We start from the raw sequence: 21,104 nt of genomic DNA, 5'->3' as shown, positions 1-21,104 counted from the left end.
GGCAAATTGGTATGAAAGCTGGTTCAGGGCATATTCGTCCATTTATGAATAAATAGGCCTATGGAGTGGAAACGCTCATGCATGTGCACCAAGTTCCTGTGTTGACATCCTGTCGCTAGACTACATCTTCTTCTTCTTCTTTTTCTTCTTCTTCTACTGTTTAATGGCGGTTGGCAAACAGCGAATCGGCCCATTACCGCCACCAACTGGTGGAGTGTGGATCAAAATGACTATTACTATTTGCGTTGGGTCCCGCCGGGTCCCAATGCAGCCCTCTATGTCAGAGTACAAAAGTTACCCGGGCCATGGCTCCCCTGGCCCCCCCGGTTCCGCGGTCTATGATTCATATAGCCTACCAAATTCATGAAAACAGTTGTGTCATTTTTAAAACTTTGAAATCTCTTTAATTTTATTTTGTAGCTACATAATTTCACCTTCCTCTTATCTCATATTTGCCCTTGCAATACACAGGAAAATTTGGCATGGTGCATGTCTCTACTGTAATGCCTCCAACCTCTATCATTTCCTTTCCATCTCACTAGACCAAGCACTCATCCACTCTGATGGAGCCACTCACTCCTTCTCAACATAAGCATGTTTTGCAGAGGTAATGAAACTGCGTCAAGGTATTTTTACAGTTCCGCTCAACTCCAGTCCAGCAGGTGGCAGTGAAGTGCATATAAACTGGCTCACCAGCCGGTGAATAAACACAAAGAAGAGACCGGGGTCAGAGTTGAAAGTTGAACGTAGCAAAAACATGGTAGAACATGGGGATATCCGCGTGGTTCACCGAGGTGGCAGTAAAATAAACTTTCGGGAGCCTGTCATAACAAATGATTCAAGGTGAGTGTGTGTTTTCAGTCCGATGATTTTTAATTTTTGGTGGCAGAGATTCTCGCGGTTCTACAAGTTTTTATAACCCAGAGAGATGAAGCCGGTGCTAGTCGTTAGCATTAGCTGCTAGGTAACTGTTGATATTGTTACTGCTGTTTACGAAGTATCACGAGCTTGTCTTATCGACACTGTGGCATCTTTTTCTAAAGATAACTTAGATGACTCACGTGCCATCATTACCATTGTAGTGTTTGGTCTGTAGACTAAGTTCTTGTGTAAACGCTGTTTATTTCTGTGTTGCTGAAGGTTCCTACTGTGCGCCTCAGGAGAGTGTGTCAAGGTGTTCAGCACATCCACAGAGGAGTGTGTTCACGACCTACGGGGACACACCGACCTGGTGACAGGTGTGCTGCTCAGACCCTCCAACCATCTGCAGGTACAGTCATTTCACCACACAGTTTGTTAACGGGGAAGAAGAGTACAGCTCTACCTCAGATAGAAGTACTGTTAACTTGTCCTGCAGAAGACTTCTTCTCACTTGGGTTGAAAGCTACTCAAGTGCAAGTCCCACAAAAGTAATTGCCTTAAAGGCTGCTTACAGTGATGAATGCAATTATATGTTTATTTTCATCAACTTAATTTCCAAGTACCAGGGAAGTCACCTGAATTTTGTCTTTTCAGTATAAATAGGCCAACAACTTACCACCCAGTTCCTCTCTATTTAAGTGAAGATTTCCAAACAAGCACATTATTTTTGGAAGAAAAAAGTTGTTCCATTGTTTCTGTTCATTTTTACAATTAATCCTAAAGTCTATTAAAGGAATACGTCACCCATATGTAGTCATGTTGTGTTACATTGAGTTAGTGAAAGAAAACTTTGGGGTTTTTGCATGCATCCATGAATAATGACCAACATATTGATTTATTAATTGATTGGGGACCACGTTTAACAACAGCAAACTATGTCAAAACATTCGTTTACAAACTCAACAACTTGTGGAATATCATCCAGGTCTCAATTTTATGCTCAGTACTTCGAAAACACATGCAATTTTGCTAAAAGCCTTAGTATATGAGTCTGACTTTGAAGAGAGCATAAATAATTTTCACGTTCAGTTCAGTTTCAAAAAGTAATGTTTTAGTGGTAATGCAATTTAGAGTGTTTGGCAAATACTGAGCACACAGCTGGATAAATGAGACTTGGATTATTATACTGCATGAGTATACTGTGTGAGAGTTCATAAATGGATGTTTTGATATCATTTGCTGTTGTTGGGCTGGTCCCCAATCAATCGATAAATAAATATGTTCGCTGTTTTCTGTGGAGGCATGTCAGAAAAGAAACCTTTCTTTACAAATTTAAGGTAACACAGTATGACTGGCCAGATTTACAAATGGTGATTTTATGAATTAAGTATTCTCTTGTGATCGTTTAATTGATTAATTGACTAATCTTTTCAGAACTAACCAATTTAGTTTGCCATAAAGGTCCAGTGGCATCTAGGGGTGAGGTTACAGAACTGAAACTTTTTCAGTGGGCTAAGTGTGTAGGAGAGCTATAGTGGTCGATGTGAAAATGCGAATGGCCCTAATTAGAGCCAGTGCCAGTTGTCCGTTCTGGGCTACTGTAGAACAACTTGACCGACTGTGGAAACACATTACCAGTGCAGCTATTCACATGAAATTTACTCCAGATTTTGGTATTGACACACTAAAACTATACAGATAAAAAAATCTTAACATTTCAATCCATAAAAAAAAGTTGTGTGTAAAGGGGAATGACACAGGAAAAAGTATTGAACATGATAACTGAAATGAATTAATTAATTGGTGGAGAAGCCTTTGTTTGCAGTGCCAGCTTTGAAGATGCTAGCTGTATGAAGAAGTAGCTGTCAGGGTTTTTAGCTGCAAGTGTTTTTGCACTCTTAAAGCCACAAATAAAGCTCCCTTAAGATCCATTTTTATTGGGATCAGCTACATATTCTTTGTCTGAGTTTGGAGTTAACAATTTCGTCAATAAAACATTTTTAAAAGCATTGAAAAATGTTTTTGTTTTTCCTTTGACATTATCTCTGTTGTTGCAAGTATGAAACTGTTTCACAATTTGTAATTTTTAGCAGTTGTACCGTATGATTAATGTCTGTTCAGATGCGATAATTAATTGCTCTTGGCAAATTTCAGGAGCCGTGTTATGAGTTGCTTCATGCATTACCTTACTGAAATAGTAGATAGGCAGTTGCTGTTTATAAAAGGATTTCATTGTTCTGTTTCACTTCTTCTGTGATGATGTGTTCTTGTTACTGTTGCAGGTTTACTCTTGCTCAGCAGATGGCACTGTCAGACTTTGGGACTTCACAGATGGCATCCTTATTAAGGTACAGTTTGATTCTTATATTGCTTTTGCTCTGGTCTTTGCAGTCAGTATGGCTCATCTCAGTTACATTGATATTGGAGAGCCCCCCCATAGCTGTGAATATGACTTGATGCACAGTGACACTGGGCTGAAATCAGTTTTAGAGAGAGCCTTGGCAGCCATGTTTGACAGGTGTGTGATCTCTTCCAGACTTACGTCATTGGATACCCGGTATACTCCATCCATGCATCTGCAAACCATGAAGGAGTCATCTTTATCGTTACTCCCATGCTAAGTGACAAAAGATCTGGTAGGTTTGACAAATTTCCAACTGTGGTCATGCTTGGGTTGATGCCTAAGCTGTCTCAGCATTCATTAGCCAACTAGTGTGCTCTTGTATACGTGACTGTAATCAAAACTCTAGACCTTAGCACCTAGGAGTGCCATGCACGTAGTCACTTAGCTATATGAGAACAAAAGAGGAGAGCAATCAATAATAAAGCTGAAATGGAACCAAACTGCAGAACCACACTAGCTTCAGTGCTTGCTCTCTTTATAAAGCTTCACACCTTTGTGTACAGCACCCTATTACTCAAATGTAAAGCTACATAAATGAAAGCTTCTGAATTTGCCTTGCTGAGATGTGTTAAAGCTTTTATGTGTAGAATATTTATGGGTTTGTAGCAGAAGTTTTTTTTGTCTGTAGAAATACGAAACAGTCTGGGTGAAAATTGGTGCAGTCCGTGTGTTCCTTTCAGTCCATTAATTCCAATCTGTCTGCTAGTTAAATCAAAGATGTGCACATAGGTATTTACATGCACTGCTGTGTTTTACAGTTGATATTAAAGATCAGATACTTTGTCATTGCATATTAAATAAAACAATTTTTTGTCAGCAGTCCACTCCAGCATGTATGAATATATTATAAAAGAAGTCCACTAGGAGTTACTAGTCACAGAACATGTCAAATTATTCTGACGGGGGCTTCGACAATGATGGTGAAGTGGGATTTGGGTAAGAGGTCACTGGGGAAGAATGTGTAGCAGGCTGATGTTTAACACTGTGTGTGTGTGTGCACCTGTGTGCGTGTGTTTGTGCAGAGTTGTTCCAGCTGGTTGCAGTACGTCTTCCACAGAGTGGAGATCAGCTGGTGGAGGCCCGAGAGCTTTCTGCTGTGCTCAGTGATGTCAGCTCCAATCCAGCAGCCACTGCCTTTGGCAGAGGGGTACATACACCACCACTACTGTCACCAACACATCTGAGACAGTTATTTTCCCAAAAGTGATACTCCAGTGGTATTGCCAGTGTATCAGAGCTTGCTGTTTTTAGAGGACTTATCAGAATGTTTTATTGCCAAGTAACTTTGCATTTAAAAAGAAATTGACTTGGCGATTTGGTGCATAACATTAAACACAGTGCAAAAATAAAGACATTATATAAAATACAATTAAGAACATTTACAAAATAAAATTCCATAAGAGACAACATTTTTTGGCCATGAGAGCTAACTACAGATTTAATTCAAATTGTGTCTGTCTTCAAAAACTTCAGTGGAGCCCACTGGAGGCATAAAATGAGTCACTTTTAAATGGGCTTCAGATTTTTTGTTGTTGTTTTCTCCTTAATTGGACATATAGCATTTTAATAATTCACTCTTTTTGGAGTACACTTCCCTGTTGTAAACTGCTTTAGACTGACATGAGCATTTACTTAAGAACCGGTTTCAAATACTGATCCTTGGTCTGCCTTCCTTCATGTTTGTGTTAAAACCAAATGTTATCTTCCTCACAGGGGGAATATATTGCCTCAGCCAAAGGTTTGCATCTGGAGGTGTACTTCTTCAAGAAGCAGAAGTCATACAGGTGAGCCATGGTGTGAGATGCTTCAGTTGTGTGGAGTATTTTATTGAAGATGGAAAATAAATTAAATATGATCACTTTGCACATTTTGTTTCAAATTGTCAAATAAAAGCACAAAGCATTCACAGCTTTTTATTGCAAATATCACAAAACAGTTTATTTTTCTGTCTGAAGACACACAATGATGTAAAGTGAAATTGTGACAAAGGTCATGAATCATAAAATCCACGACGATCGCAAACCCACATTTGCCTACAAAGCAATGAGGATGTTCACTAACACCTCGTGTCTGTTCTCATGTGTTAATAGGTTTTCCCTCAAAGAAGACAACAAGAAGGGAGGCAAGAACACATTCACGTGTGTCGCCTGCCACCCAAAAGATGACTGCATTGCTACTGGGCATGAAGACGGCAAGATTCGCCTGTGGTGAGTGTGGCAACAACATGGCCTTGAAACATTTACAGTCACATCCAGTGTTTTGATGATTTTGAACAATTCTTTAGTCAAAACATCTGCTGCTCACTTATGTTGCATGTGTTTTCCTGATAGCTGATCCAGTGAACTGAACTCCCTTAGCATGGTTGGAAACAGACTGTATTATTTTGTCCCCTCCTCTGCAACAAATGTACCTGACACAATATTTGCTTAATTAATCCCTTTTTACCGGTAAGGCACTTGTTAGGTCTCTGTAGCCAGTGTGTGTTTATAAAGTGTATGAGTGTACCATTACTGTTTGTCCTTTCAGGAGAAACTTCAACCACAAGAAGGAGTACACATACTCGACCCTGCATTGGCACCACAGTGCTGTTAGCTCACTGTGCTTTACCCCAGAAGGTATGTCATTACCTGTTTTATTTCTTTCTTGCAGACAGGATTATTAATCTCACTCAAGCCTGTTTCAAAATTTAAGTTTGGGCTAGAATAACAAAATCAGGTCAGGATTTGTTTTGCTTGTAAGGGCGGGTCTATCTGCCTTCTTCAGCAGGTTTTTCAAATTGAAATGCCCACTCAGCTGTTAGAAAAAAGCACTGACAAACATTAGAGCGACAATTGTTTTAAGTGGGGTTGTTTGAGGTACTTATCCATAGTCAGTCTAATATTTCTACTGCTTTACCATGCTGTCAGACAGCCCTCTCCGCCAGAGAACTGAAGCCATTATATTGCACTCTTCAAAGCTAGACTCCACTGACAAAAACAGTAATTTTGCCTCACAGAACACAAGGAGTTACTGGTCTAGTCCTGCCAGAATTGGTTAGTTTGTTTGTGTTACTGAGTGACTTTTGGATCATTCCCTGCCAGTAAGGGGGTTAGAAGAATATAGCTATCGAGGAAGATCGATAACGCGCATTCTTAAAGAAGGCTTGGCTTAGTCATGAAGAAGCACATAAGGTGGGTCAGGGGGTTCATATGAAGCAACGTCATCACGCAGAAACCTACGCAATCAGATTATGTGGGGAAATGTTTTCAGAAAGGCTTCAGAAAATTTTGACGCCAAAACATACTTACCTCTAAAAAAATAATGGACCTGCTCCTAAAAAAATGCATGCCTCCCTGTTCCTGCCTCTGTATCCATTTTGGCTCTGTTTTACCAGGCACTAACCTGTTGAGTGGAGGCATGGAGTCGGTGCTTGTCCAGTGGCGATACAACCAAGAGAGCCAGCGGGACTTCCTGCCCCGCCTGGGTTCTGCCATCACACACATCGCTGTCTCACCTGATGGAGCACTGTTCTGTACCTCACACAGTGACAACAGTAAGAGGCTGTAACCTGCATCACACACTCAGATGAAAACAGCAAGCTGTTCAGAAATATTTGTAATATTGGACATGCTGTTGTTGCCAGCATCTACTGGCCTGTAGTGGTACTACAGCATCAATGCACTATGGTTGCTTGGTTTAAACCCTGTAAGCTTTAGAGACTGATAGAGTTGAGAAAGGCAACACGACCTGCCCCAGTGACTGCAGCTGTAAAATTTGTAGATAGAGTTGTTTCAGTTTGAAAGGAAGGCTGTGGTAAATGATTTTTGTTTCTTCTTGTTTCAGAGATCACAATAATCCAGAGCTGTGTTAAAGTGTCAGCTGTCATTCAGGGCCTGGTCAAAGGTGAGTACAGACTATATGTGGCAACAGCACTTATATGGATCATAAACATGCTGTATGGGCTCATAAATGATAAACGTATCTATCATAAATAACCTTCACAGCTCCTGGAGAACAATCTCACTTCTAAGAAAGATCTTGCCTGTAATTGAAGAAGGTTTAATCCACTGATATTTTCATCTGAATCAATAAACCACTTACCCATGTTTTTGATAGGGTAGGTGCAGAAAAAAAAAAAAAAATCTCAACTGCAAATGGCAAATTTTGACTGTAGGCAGCCACAGTGCCGTGTTCAAAGACACTGACAGAAGACTTCAGGAAATCAAAAGCAAGTGCGACACTGTCGCAGCCAGCAAACATTCCCACACAGGGCTGGACTGACACATAAAACTGGACTTTTGCCCAGACCAGCCCACCACAATCGGCTGAACATCCCCCATCCTTGTACTCCCCTTCAATACATGAACACACCAGCCAAATACCGCTACTTAGCTGAGTGGTATTGGAGTAGAGTGCAGATAGACTTATATACAAACAATATGTGATGTTAGGCCCTCCTTACACTGAGGGAGGACCATCCTACTTTCTTATAAAGATCACAGTGGTGTGTAGAGGTTTGAGAGTCTTCAAGGAACTAGAAACTCTTAAAATGCAGTCAGCTAGAGCTCAGTTTGCAGACAGCTAATAAGCTAGCTAGCAGAAAAAAACAGCATTTGTTATTTGTCATGTGTTATTTATTGTGTCAAGTTCAAATAGCTGCATTCCCTGTAGTGCTGCTTACCACTTCACCTTCATCGCCTGGCGTGCCTCCCTCTCCTACACTGTGAGCCTCCTCCTCTTCCCTGCCATCCTGTCCCTCTGCCATGGTGGGATCCTACTAGTCGTCCTCGGTGGACGACTAGTAGGATGGGGGTGGACCGTGACTGGCCAGTGTTCAGATGAGAGACATCATCTCTCTGCTCTGTGGGCTGATCAGCCAAAAACCAAAATAAGTTTAATAAAAAGAAAGAAAAAAAGCTCAACCAGCCCACACTAGAGCGGCCCACCGGGAATTCTCCCGGTACTCCCGATGGCCAATCCATCCCTGTTCCCACGCACCCTGAAATAAACAAAGTTCAACTCACCTCGACCTCATCGGCAAGTCTTTATTGACATATTTAACCAAAAATGCTGTACTTGTACCTGTACCTGTCATGTATCATATCTTGTATATTATAATGATGCCACAGCAGATTGACTTGAAAAAAATCTTTTTAGTTTATTCTGTATCAGCATGCAGAAATAAAATATGTATCCTTCAAAACTATTAAAAAGGTTACTCTGTGCACATAAAAGAAGGAATTCATTTTCACTCTTTTTTTCTTGTCCCTGGCGCAGGAGAAAGTGTCAGGACAGACCTAATGATGGACCCACGCAGCAAGTCCTTGGTGCTGAATGGGAAACCCGGCCACCTGCAGTTTTACTCCCTCCAAAGAGACAAACTGCTGTACAATGTAAGCACTCTGCTTTATAAACTGAACCAGCGATAGTACACCAGGTTGGTTTGTGGATTACTTTTAAAGGTATTCTTGGACATAGTGTAATATTTAAGTACCTGATATTGCATAAGTTCATGAGTACTTGAAGACAACTTATTTCAATTACAAACAGAGGTTCAAACACAAATCTGTTCTGATCTTCAGTCTCGCTTAATAATACTGTCAGCTACACCTTGGTGTGAATTATCTTCAGTAACTAAATTCTGAGGTCTGTCATCTTCTGTGTTTCCTACAGCTGGATATAGTGCAGCAGGAGTACATTCATGAGTCGGGCCTGGAGCAGTTTGAGGTGGTCAAAATGGCCTTTGATGCCTCTGGCAACTGGCTGGCAACAGTGGAAGAAAGAAAACAGAAGGTCACTGAGCTGGAGCTGAACTTGAAACTGTGGGCATTTGATGAACAAACACAGAGGTACATATGTTTATTTATAATATTTCTATATGCTTTCAGTCAGTCATGAACACAGACATAATTCAGTAGCAAAATGGGCTAAAAATGTTTTCAAGATTGTCATACAGGTTTGTGAATCATTGTCCTATCCCCTAGTGTTTTTATTAGTGCACTAGCAAAAGTTTTTTTTTGTCTCACTAAAACACGGTATCACCTGCAGTTTTGTGCTGAACACAACCATCTCGGCCCCCCACGAGGCGCGGATTACAGCCATGTGCTTTTGCCACGCCATCGACAGCCAGACCACCATGCTGGTCTCCACCAGCAAGGACGGACACTTCAAAGCCTGGCAGCTGGCTGCACCAGCCCACACAGAGGGTACGCAGTCTAGCTCAGTTTCTGACCTTGCATTTTTCCTAAAGGCAGAGTTTGGCTGATCTGTTCATGTGTGGTAATATTTACCATGCTCTTTTAACTTGCTGTTCTTTTCTATTGTACTAGGCTCTGACTTCTGATTCTTGGTGTGCATCAACAAGTTTTTGTTCAAAAACTGAGTCAATTCTCACTTAAGTGCCTGCATAGCTCTATGTGATTTGTCAGTATTCATAGTGTTTGAGTAGTTAACCTGTAATCAAAGCTGTTTTCAAAATCTGCCTTTAACCACAAAAGTTCAGGCTCTTGCACCAAAATGGCAAAACATGAAAACATGAAAACATCACTAAAACATCATCCTTAGGATTCATTTTCTCTCATTCAGAAAATATTGAGGACACGAAATCGATTGTTTCTGTTTTTGTTGAACTTTGTGTGAGGTTGACCCACATTTTTGGGTAAATTGTTGGGCCCACACAGCAAAATACAGGCTGTAACTGTATGGTTTTAGTATTTCTAGCTCTGTCAATCACTTGTCTTTGATCTCGATGACTGAACATCACAAGGTCAATGTATAATTCATCTTTTAAAGTATACTTGAGCAAGGAACTGTAGGAGGGATATATATATTACCTTTAATCATATGTAACTATCAGGCCAAACAGACAAATGTGTAACATTTTAGTTGAGATTCTTCCTAAAACATCTAAACTCCATATCATGATGTCCACCCTGCCTTCAGTTGCATGCAGGCAAGGCTTTTATCCAAAGTGCTTTGTACTACCAAGATTTTTTTTGTGGCTTTACAACACATCAGGTTAAATGTTAGGTTTGAGCCAAATTAGACTTAATTTCTCACTAATTCAACACTCTCTGTGTCTGTCTCCCTCTCTCTGTCCTCTTGAACATGCCAGTAGATGAAGGTCCTTCCTGGTCCTGTGATTTCGTTGGAGCCTATCACGGCCTGGCGCCTGAGTGCTGCTGTTTCTCAGCCGATGGTTCCCTGCTGGCTGTCAGCTTTCAGGAGGTAGTGACTGTGTGGAGCCCAGCTTCCTGGGAGCTCCTGACAACTCTGTCACAGCCGCCAAAAGCCATCAGGTCAGAGCATAAACATGAACTTAAACACCCACACTTTCACCAGGGCTGGGTTTTGGACCTCAATACATTTTCTCGTGAAATGTTTTGAAGTGTATGTGAATGACATTAGCTGACAGGAAGTACACATGGACCTAATATTTTGCCTGGCAATGTTATTCCAGTGAAATGATCTAATGCAGTGTTTACGCTATGAGCGACAACGCAACTGCCTAACATTATCGCAAAGTCGCTGTTGAAGTGTTGCTCAAGTGCTTGTTACTGTAGTTATTTTGTCACAGGTTTGTGTGTGTCTGCTACTTGCCACAAAGAACCTCAACTGAACATCGACTAAAGTTAGTATTTAGTTAAAAAAAAAAAAATCTGGTTTATATCAGTATCTGACCTGCATTTTAACCTCACATTTCTCCTGCCCCATTGTATCTCCGTGTGCATTGCAATGCATAGAAAGCTATCATAGCATCAGCTAATTAAGCTAAATAACACCGTATCACAGCTAGACACAAAAACCTATGATTTATTGACGCTTCACTGTGTCATTGGAGCAATGACAAAAGCTGACGCCAGCTCAAGTAGCAGATCACACCTGTCCACAAAGAGTGTCTGGCGTCAGTTTGTAGCTTCATGTCAGCGCCTTCTTCTGAAAATGACTTGTAGCCTATTGCTGTGTTGCTTGTAGTGTGAACACAGCGTTTCAATAGCCCTGGGCTAACATAGCCCTTTTTCACATACACATTGTTAAACCAGGCTTAACCTAGGCCAACGGCTACATGATTTAGGCTGCGCTTCTGCTGGCCTGGGGTTAATTGTCTGTTGAAACTTGTTTAAGAGCGTTGCTGAAACATCACAAAGAGCGATAACAGCGGGGAACTGAAAGACTTAAAAAGAAGACACCTGTTGTTTTATCTTTAAGTCAAATCTTTTCAGTTTTAAGTTCGCAAGCTTGCTAGATATCTCTGGTTTTGGTTAGTAGTAGTTACCATGGTGACAGCATAAACATAAAGCATGTGCATACTGATGACTTGAGTTGTGTTATTGGAGAACAAAAATGCAATGAAATTCCATTAGCTCCATTTCACACTGGTGAATTTTAGCCCTGTGTTTAATCAATTTTCAGGGGATAACTGCTCAAACTCGGGGGGAAACCCTGCTGCAGAGCAGGGCCAGCAAGCCCTAGGCTAAAGATGGGTTTATTAGCCAAAAAAATGCCAGAATGGGCCTTTTCGACCGCAGACATTTTGACGAGTCATAGTAGGAAAAGCACATGTGAAACTGATAACCTCAACAATGACTCAGTTCCATGTGAGTTCCAAGTCTCCCAGTAAGCTATTCAAGTAACCCACATGCACAATATCGTCGCTTCCACTAAGTGGAATGCAGCATCATCAATGTTATGAAATACACCTGTGCTTTTCCTACTAAGACATCTTGAAATGTCTGCTGTGAAGAAGGTCAGCAGACACAGCAGAAGAAGGAGTTTGAAAGCTTTCTCAGGCCCAGGCTAAAGGCTCATTTAGCCTGTGCAGTATGAAAAACACTAATGGGGTTGGTCACCTTACAATACAAGATCCAGTAAATATGCAGTGCAGTAAACAGTATTTTTCTTCAAGGACATGGCTTGTGTTCTACGTTTTTCTTGCAGTCCAAAAATCCCATTAAAAGACCAAAACTTACAATGTGTTAGTCCCTCTCTCTCAATACTTTCTTACTGGCTCTCAGCTTTAAGCCCATTGGTTCCTGCTGAAAACAGATGTTTAAAAATGGGCCACAATTACAAAGTTTAATTAAAAAAGAAAGGACCCCACAATTTCCTTAAGCAGTTTTAGCATGGATAAATAGTGCATTTGTTGGGGACTATTCACAGCTGTGGATTTACACAATTTTGGTGTTTTAGTGGGTTTTTACAGCACAGGACGATATATGTGGGATTAAGTCAAATCAGTTCATTGTTGGTTTTGGTCTTTTCGTGTAATATGCTGACAAACACGAAAAACCTAGAATATTGCCAGCCTTATCCTTTTAGGCTCAGAGTGTTACGAGATGTAGGGTGTTGGGCTAGTTAAATGAATAGTTTTCATCTGCCGTGCTTGACAGATTTATAAAAGAAGAAGAGGAAGGCCCCCTGCTCATAACTCTATACGCGTAACTCCAATAGAGTGTGCGAGGGCTGACATCAAAACCCGGAAGTTTAGCATTGCGCTGGTTCCCGGAAGAGAAAGTGAATCCCTGCGTTCCAATACCTATACTACCATACTATTTAGTATGCCAGAAAAAGAATTAGTGTGTCCCAATACATAGTATGTCAGATGCAGTATGCCAAAAGTACCAGTATGTTTTACTACATCCAGTTATATTTCGCAGTATGCATGTCAGCATGCTTCTTTGGCCATTCTGAGCCACAGTCCTTTGCGCAGCGGAAGTTACGTCGTACTGACTGAGCTGCATGTACAACCAATGCCCACACTTCCTTTCATACATGGTTTATTTAATTTGAGATACTAAGACACTACATATTAGGACTGCAATGATCTGATTATATACTGTCACATATCATACAGTTTTGCAAGAACACGGTTACAACATTCAACTTTATTGTGATTATAGTATAATCAATGTTAGGGTTCAACTATGACTACAATATAGAAGATTCTACCAGTATAGGCAGTGGTGTAAGTGTGGTATAAATAATGAATGAATATGACTAAATATGAATACACTATGGGCCAGGTATGAGCAGTATAGACTAGTAAATATATAAATAGTAAAAGTCAAATACATATTAAGTAATGTAGTAAGAATGTGCAAGTATGTTACACTACAAATAAAAGTAATGTGAATGTAAGGCTGCTTCACGTGCAGACAGAATATAGTGCCAGCAGCTGCATAGCTGTAAATATATTTAACAACAAACATCTGCCAGCAACAGAGAGCTATGTGTGAAGGGGGTTAATATGCCTACTGGTGACTAGTTCAATAGACAGGTCACTAATAATAGGCTTGGAACTGTTTACGTGAACACGTCAGTTTATTAGAAACAACAACATACATTACGACATAACAGCAACAGAGCTCTCCGGCACCTCCAACGGTATGCACGACTCTGGCGAGCTCGACGAGAGGAGATTTGCTGCATCTCCGAAGCACAACAAAACAAAATATTCAAATGTGGCACTACAGACGGCGGCGGAAGTGAGCAAGAGGGTCGGAGTTCAGGTAGCGGATGTAGTGTGTCCCAATAGTATGCATACCGCATGCATACTGCATATTGCACTACATACTTTTTAAGGGCAGCTGCAGTACATACTAAAAGTATATAGTAGAAGTATGCGATTTGGAACACAGGCAATGTGATTTTTGCATTGTGTTTTGGATTATGTCAGAAAATAAGCTCTGTGGCTAACCCAAGTTTAAGATACTTACAGGTTTTGTTCAGCGAGATAATCTTCACATATGAACACCTTTCATACCGCATTTGAAGCTTAAATGCGATCGCCAGAAGTAAAAAGCTAACGTTAGGCTTTAACGGACTACATGACTACTCCACGGTCGCATGACTCTTGACGTCACCGCCACTAAGCTTTCAACTGATTTCGGCCGCTTTATTTGAAAAACATTGTATAATGGGGAAATCGGACTGTTTAAGCTAAATAAGAAGCTGTAATGGCGGACTGCCAGAACTCTCACCTGTTCGGGGGTGATGACGTTTAATGTCCCCGACAGGGTTTGTAGTCGTATTGAGCAACTTGTTAGCAACCACCTTTTTTACGACACGTAAAAGTTTCAAAATTCACAAGTAGGGTATTTACTGACGTGTTTTATGTCGTAGAACAAAACCTGAAACTCGCTCAAGCTTTTGTTAACCACAGACCTTATTTGAGGCATTTTACCAAAATCCCATTCAAAAAACGTATTGACTTTTAGACGAGAGAACCCGAAGTGCTAAAAGCGCTACCGGAGTTCCGGGTTTACTGGCACACTCTATACCCTCTTGTACTGTATACCCCGCTGAAATGTCAGGAGGATATGAAGGTATGAAAATATAGATACTGCCCAAGCCCATGCTGTAATTGGCAGCTCATCAGTTACAAATTCAACATTAAATCTGTAAATTGGGAAAAAAAATCTAAAAAGACATGCCAAACACAGAAGTAACTGCTTTAACAAAGAGGGCCAGTTGCCACAAGATAGCCTTCAGCAGCACTGAGCTAAAGTCTGCTGCAAGAAAATGCGCTTACTGAGGATCCTAGCTTTTGCTTCAGAATGATGATAGAGTACATTTGTTGTCTGTATGCTAGCTTCACTAAATTAATATTGGCTGTAGACCTGCGGTACTGTAAAATGTGTGTATCCTAAGTAAGTGCAGACTGGACACACTGGAGCTTGCATTCAGAAAAATGGGGCATACAAATGACACTGCACACACACAGATTCACTAAGCAACCAGCTGTTTTAGAGTTTGGTTGTTCGCTATGGAGGCTCCTCAGCTTTGGATGTCTTTGAACAGTTAAAGTACCTTTTTACAACACTGGCAGAAGTCCAGAGTGTTGTTTCTCACAGCTGACAGGGGATGTGACCCCCTGAAAAAAAAAAAGTACTGCCTGTCAGCCAGAGGAACATGGTTACAGGCTGTAGTTGCGCAACGTTGCTTGAGTCTCAAAAATGTTGGCATGTGTCCTCCCCCACTTCCACCCCGCTCAGGCGGCCCCTAGGTCACTGAGGACACAGAACTACTGTTGCTAGTTTCTGTACCACTTTTATGAAATAAGCTCAGAGCACTGACTCAGCATATTTGCAAGACAAACAAAGAGAGATGACTTGCCTTTTATGTTTGGAATAAGGAACCAGCTTAGAGAAAATTTTTAGTGTCAAGAAACAACAAAACTATTAGAGGAATCACAGTAACAATCACAAAAGACAGACATTTATTTCTGTTCTCTTTTACACAAATGTAAACTTGTCTGAACTAATGATGCATAACAATGAGCTGTTCTAAGTAGTCATACTCGGAAAGCCTCTTCTAATAAGACATTTCCTGTCTAATGTGGGAGCTGGAAGGGAAATAGTTCATGATAGGACTTTAAAGTTGGAGGGAAGGAATCAGAAAAAACGGTAATGTCGGCAGCTGTTTTGACAGCTGCCCGGTACCCCCTTACATAACTACCACCTATGGATGTGTAGAACTGGGACAGTAATTTTACTTCCAACATCACCAACTCGAGAGTCTTCTGATGCAACTTAAAAAAAATGAATACATTTTTGGCTTTCTTGCAAAGGGGCTGAAATAGAAACAGTTCACCTGACAAAAGCATTTTTCGATCAAGAAAAGTAATTTATATTTTACATGTGAATATCACAGATTTACTTTAAATATGTAGAAGGCATCATTTTAAAATCTGAATGGCTTTATCTGCCAGACACAAATCTTCTGGGTGTTTGGGTCCTGGTGGGTGTTCAGACCCTGCTTGCGTGTTTCTATTTGAAGCCCCCAATGCAGAAAACTAATCCTGTGAAATATGTGTGGTGTGAGGAGCTGGCTGGTTGTGGGGTGCACATGGGATTCTTTATAGTCACATGGAAAAAAAGGTGACTTTTTTTTCACCAGGAATCTTTGTTTTGGGCGACTAAGCTGTTCCAAGTATCTCCTGGGTACTACTGCCAACAACCTGCTCTGCTGCTGGAACCTCCTCACCTGCTCATGTAAGGCTCCATATATAGAGCACATATCAAAAATTCTAAAAATTGTATTTATTTATTTTTTTTTATTTAATTTTTTTCATTTCTAATTAAATCTTGCTGTTACCTCTTTCTCTTTCTCTGTCCTCTCTGGCAGTGGAGTGGAGCACCTCAATGGACATCAGCCTGCTGTTGGCTGACCCCCTCACTGAGAACATGGCTGCCTTCTGCTGTCAGGCTGGATGCACCGACTGTAAGCTTTAAACTGGGTGGTCAAATCTGAGTTTTAGAATTTCACAGTTATAATCTGAAAGCACATGGAAACCTTTTAAATAACTATTTCACAACAGGTTATTGATACCTGAATATATGACACAACATAGAACACAAATCTGACATGGTAGGCAAGTAGTAGAGTCACAGGTAGTCCTAAAGGTCAGGGGCCGTATTCACGTTCTCGGAGAGCTCCTAATTCAGCCTGAAAGTTTTTAGCAAGGAGTTTAGTTTAGGAGTGATTTAGGAAAATTCTCAGAGCAGCTCTTAGCAAGGAATGGACAGAAACATCTACCTTAGTGAGGAGGTGTGGTTGATCTGTTGCTAGATATGATGTAATATTTTAAAAGGTTTGATCAGTTGTTACAGACATGTACTTTGTGAGCCTGCAAGGTGTTAACATCCGGTAGAAATGAAATGAACTGCATCACAATATAAGACTATGAAAGTGTTGTCAGACCCTTTGTTAGTGTGATCACTCTGCTTGAGACAGACCCAAGTCATCACTGCGGCTCTGTTGCATTTTCCCAGTTGCCAAATATCTCAGTGTTGTGATCTCCTTAATTCCTGGCGTTGTATCGTTATTGTATTGGGTGGGGAATGTGAGTGCATTTCTAATGAGATCTACCACAAACATGATGCCTGCACGATGTAATCTCATTTTTTTCTCCTCTGATTAAGCCTCTTATAAGTTTACCTCCCTACTCCTAACAGTTTTAAGGACTTAAAAACTTATCTTAAGGGTTAAGATGCTTTGTGAATATCTTTCATCTTTACCAGGACTTAATCTTAACTGTAAGGGAAAATTCTTAGAAAGCATCATAGAGTTTTCTTAGAAATTTGTCACCAGGAGAAACTCTTTGTACAAGAAAGCTCTGTGAATACAACCCCTGCTCTGAGAAGTCAAATGTACGTTCAGTCTGTAGCTGAATCCAAATGTCCACCCTCTGGACTTGCGGACTGAGCCCTTGCGGACTTCAGTTGTGTGTACTGCGATGTGTTCACTGGCATCGCGTAAAGTCTGTGAGGGCGGAGACTGCAAGCCACTGATAAACAGGCCTCCAATCCATTTCACTCATTGCCGTGGAAACGTTCGAGGGACAACTACAGTTATGCACAAGGTGATCACATCTGTCATATTCCTCATGCAAGTTGATGGATAGTGTCTGCTCATCTCTCCGTGCAGATAACAAGGTACTCATCCTATTAATAGGTTTTTTTGTGACTAAAGAAAATGATAATCATACATCTCTGTATCCCATATAGGCTACACACATTCAAATACAGACATGTTTGGAAATAAGGACCAGTCTATGACTGAATAAATTGGGCAGTACTTACATTTAGAAAACCTTCTTTTATTATTTTTCGGCCAATTTTCTAGCCTATGTATTTGGCACTACACTGCGCACACAGGCTGCAATAATAAAATGCATTTTCATTACCTCCCATAGCATAAACTTCTACATATATCTGTATGTGGTTGAATATTATTTCTGACCTATACAATTCAAGTAGTGTTTTAATAACTATCAACAACTTTTTTACACATTCATAAGTTTTGTTTTTTAGACTTTCTGGAAGTCTGCAGGAAGTCCCCTTGAAGTGGACTGGTTGAATGGTGTATTTTGACATTTACAGACTTCCTAAGAACAAAGAGCCTCATGAATTCAGTGCTTCAACTGTACAAGGCACTTCCTTTGAGCTGTGGGTTAAATGCAAAAAGTCTGATAAATATTTTAGAGCTAAATATTTTAACAATATTAGGAGTCTCCCACCATCCTTGCAGCATTTACCATTTGTGACATGGCATGATGTGAATGTCATTAGTTTTGCACAAGTCGGTATCACTGCGGCTGGAGCAGCTATGTGACCCACCAACCAGCTACGTAACTCACCCCCTGTCAGTCCACAATCAGCCCCTTTCACTCCTTGGTCCTGAAATGTAAGCCATAAAGAAAATGCAAAGTTAACGTTTGGCTAACTATCAAGTGGCCTCATATTTAGTCATTACAAGTCGCGTTTTAGCAGAGTTCAACTAACTGTCGCATTAGTCTGTTTGTCTTGTACTGGTGCAACGATACATGTCTCATTTGCAGGTCATACACCAAAGTATTGTGTATACTGAACTTTTAACCTGAGTATTGCACTAGAGAAAATCTCAGAGTTATAATAGTTTATTCTGTCAATCCATCCAATAACTTTGGTGACATATCACTTAAAGCCATATTTGTTGACTTGTGACGTGAGAGAAAACATTAGTAGGATTCATCCTCTGGGTACCGTGATTGTATCAAATTTGGCAGCAATCCATTCAGTCGTTGTGGGGATATTTAAGGTTGGACGTAAACACTGTACAGAAAGCTTGACAATGCATCTGCACTTCCTCCCACTGTACAGAAATGAAGCCAAAATATCTGGAGTAGGTCCACTGCCATCTTGCAGTGGTGATGTCATTTGGAGCCAGAGTCTGCGCAGTAGCAATCAGCTAGCATATCTAAAAATACTACACTTCGTACCAAGACATTAAAAACTGTCCCAAAGTACTTTTCGATCCAACATACAGCTGCTGAATGTGTCCAAAAAACCCCCAGAAACATAACTCAGGGTGCTCTTTGGCATCGTGTGTTGTAATATCAGTTTTTCTATTGTCAGTTTGTCACCTATTGTCAGTGTGCTAGGGCTTTGACTCTTATGTTTCTGTTTATCACATTCTGTAGGAAATGTAGAAATCTGTTATAATTGTAATGTTTTTTGCTGCTTTTCTTTTTTTTTTTTATATTTTCAGTGTTCGTGTTTAAGCCCAGTGAGCCTCGGCCGCTGTTTTCCCACAAGGCCGTGTGCTCGGGGAAGGTGACTCGCGCTGTTTTTGCCCCGAGGGAGGAGATGCTGGAGAGCTGTGAAGAGAGCAGCCAATGGCTCAACCGCTCCCAACTCTACTTCCTCACTCAGCACATGGTAAACCAGAAAAACACTCAATTAAAATTATTTCCTGCTCAATTTACAGCAAAGGTTAGAACATTAGAAATATACTCTTATGTTCATCAAGAGAAGATACAGTGACATGCAAAAGTTTGGGCACCCCTGGTCAGAATTTCTTTTACTAGGAGTAGTTAAGTGAGTAGAAGACGAACTGATCTCCAAAAGACGTGAAGTTAAAGATGAAACATGCTTTTCGACATTTTAAGCAACATTAGTGTATTATTTTTGTTTTGTACAATTGTAAAGTGAAGAAAACGAAAGAAGCACCATGCAAAAGTTTGGGCACCCTAAGACATTTGAGCTCTGACAGCTTTTACCAGGGTCTCAGACCATAATTAGCTTGTTAGGACTATGGCTTGTTCACAGTCATTGTTAGGAGAGGCCAGGTGATGCAAATTTCAAAGCTTTATAAATACTCTAATGAAACCAGCAACCATGGGCTCCTCTAAACAGCTGTCTAACACTCTGAAAACTAAAATAACTGATGCCCACAAAGCAGGAGAAGGCTATAAGAAGAGAGCAAAATGATTTCAGGTAGCTGTTTCCTCATTTCGTAATGTAATTAAGAAATGGCAGTTAAAGCCGCTACAAGGAACTTTTAACTGACTATGCAAAAGTCTCTCGTTTCTGCTGATGTCTGTGCGTGACCTACAACAGCAAATGAGACCATTGGTGTGAAGATAAGCTATTTCTATATAGTGTATATCAATACCTTTAGGAAACTGTCTCTGGGTCCGCCCCAGGTCGCTTCAGGACGAAACGATTTACGGCACTCAGTCACACGTCATCTTACCTAGCTGCTTACATTTATAGTGACTCTTATAAATAGCCGCTATTCCTCCTCCTCGACCCAACGTCCACGGGGAGTTAAAATAGCAGCAATCACCGGGTAAAAGTTCTGTGAAAGCACTGGACTCACCAACAGTCAGCCACGTCTCAGTCACACAGACAAAATCCAATCCTCGGGAAGTCAGGAAATCCTTCAGGATAAACGTTTTGTTCGCTAGCGATCTAGCATTTACCAGCCCAATCCTGGCAGGAGCTGGCGGGGCCACGGCTTCAGCTGTCCGGGGTGCCACACACAGAGGCCGTAGGTTGCGCAGATTCACCCCACCTGCACAAATATGACCATCATGGAAGAGTCATCAGAACAAAACCTTTTCTGTGTCCTCACCACAAAAGCAAACATCACACCATCTGTAAAAAAAATGGTAAAGCTGAAGAGAGGATGGCTTCTACAACAGAACAATGATCCTAAACACACCTCAAAATCCACAATGGACTACTTTCAGAGGCACAAGCTGAAGGTTTTGCCATGGTCCTTTCAGTCCCCCGACCTAAACATCACTGAAAATCTGTGGATAGACCTGAAAAGAGCAGTTCATGTTAAACGGCCCAAGAATCTCACAAAGCTAGAAGCCTTATGCAGGAAGAATGGGGGAAAATCCTCCAGACAAGAACTAAAAGACTCTTAGCTGTTTACAAAAAGTGTTAAAGGGCCAGTGTGTAATATTTGGCATGGTTTATTGTCAATCTGAATCTGAATCTGAATCTTCTACCCATTAATATGTTTATACAAGTGTATAATCGCTATAAAATAAAATTTGTTTGGTTTTCATAGCCTTATAATTATGCTT

General features: G+C 40.7%; 1 protein-coding gene across 2 annotated transcripts in view; it reads left to right on the top strand.

The window, feature by feature from the left end:
* Positions 1-727: 727 nt before the first annotated feature.
* wdr75 (WD repeat domain 75) overlaps positions 728-21,104 on the top strand; it is a 25,292-nt gene continuing 4,915 nt past the window's right edge. The window contains exons 1-17 of one of the 2 annotated variants that reach the window (XM_050049581.1): positions 728-843; positions 1,141-1,270; positions 3,144-3,209; positions 3,398-3,497; positions 4,288-4,412; positions 4,979-5,049; positions 5,356-5,472; positions 5,792-5,880; positions 6,639-6,797; positions 7,088-7,147; positions 8,522-8,637; positions 8,918-9,093; positions 9,293-9,450; positions 10,362-10,542; positions 16,142-16,236; positions 16,370-16,465; positions 19,274-19,443. In XM_050049581.1, the coding sequence (XP_049905538.1) occupies positions 758-843; positions 1,141-1,270; positions 3,144-3,209; positions 3,398-3,497; positions 4,288-4,412; positions 4,979-5,049; positions 5,356-5,472; positions 5,792-5,880; positions 6,639-6,797; positions 7,088-7,147; positions 8,522-8,637; positions 8,918-9,093; positions 9,293-9,450; positions 10,362-10,542; positions 16,142-16,236; positions 16,370-16,465; positions 19,274-19,443 (1,995 nt within the window). In that variant the 5' untranslated portion in view covers positions 728-757. Of the gene's footprint in view, positions 844-1,140; positions 1,271-3,143; positions 3,210-3,397; positions 3,498-4,287; positions 4,413-4,978; positions 5,050-5,355; positions 5,473-5,791; positions 5,881-6,638; positions 6,798-7,087; positions 7,148-8,521; positions 8,638-8,917; positions 9,094-9,292; positions 9,451-10,358; positions 10,543-16,141; positions 16,237-16,369; positions 16,466-19,273; positions 19,444-21,104 lie in introns of both variants that reach the window. The other variant, XM_050049580.1, reaches the window with a different exon arrangement.

The sequence above is a fragment of the Epinephelus moara genome, chromosome 7, assembly GCF_006386435.1.
Source record: "Epinephelus moara isolate mb chromosome 7, YSFRI_EMoa_1.0, whole genome shotgun sequence".
NCBI lineage: Eukaryota > Metazoa > Chordata > Actinopteri > Perciformes > Serranidae > Epinephelus > Epinephelus moara.
This window is presented reverse-complemented; position numbering and strand designations above follow the sequence as displayed.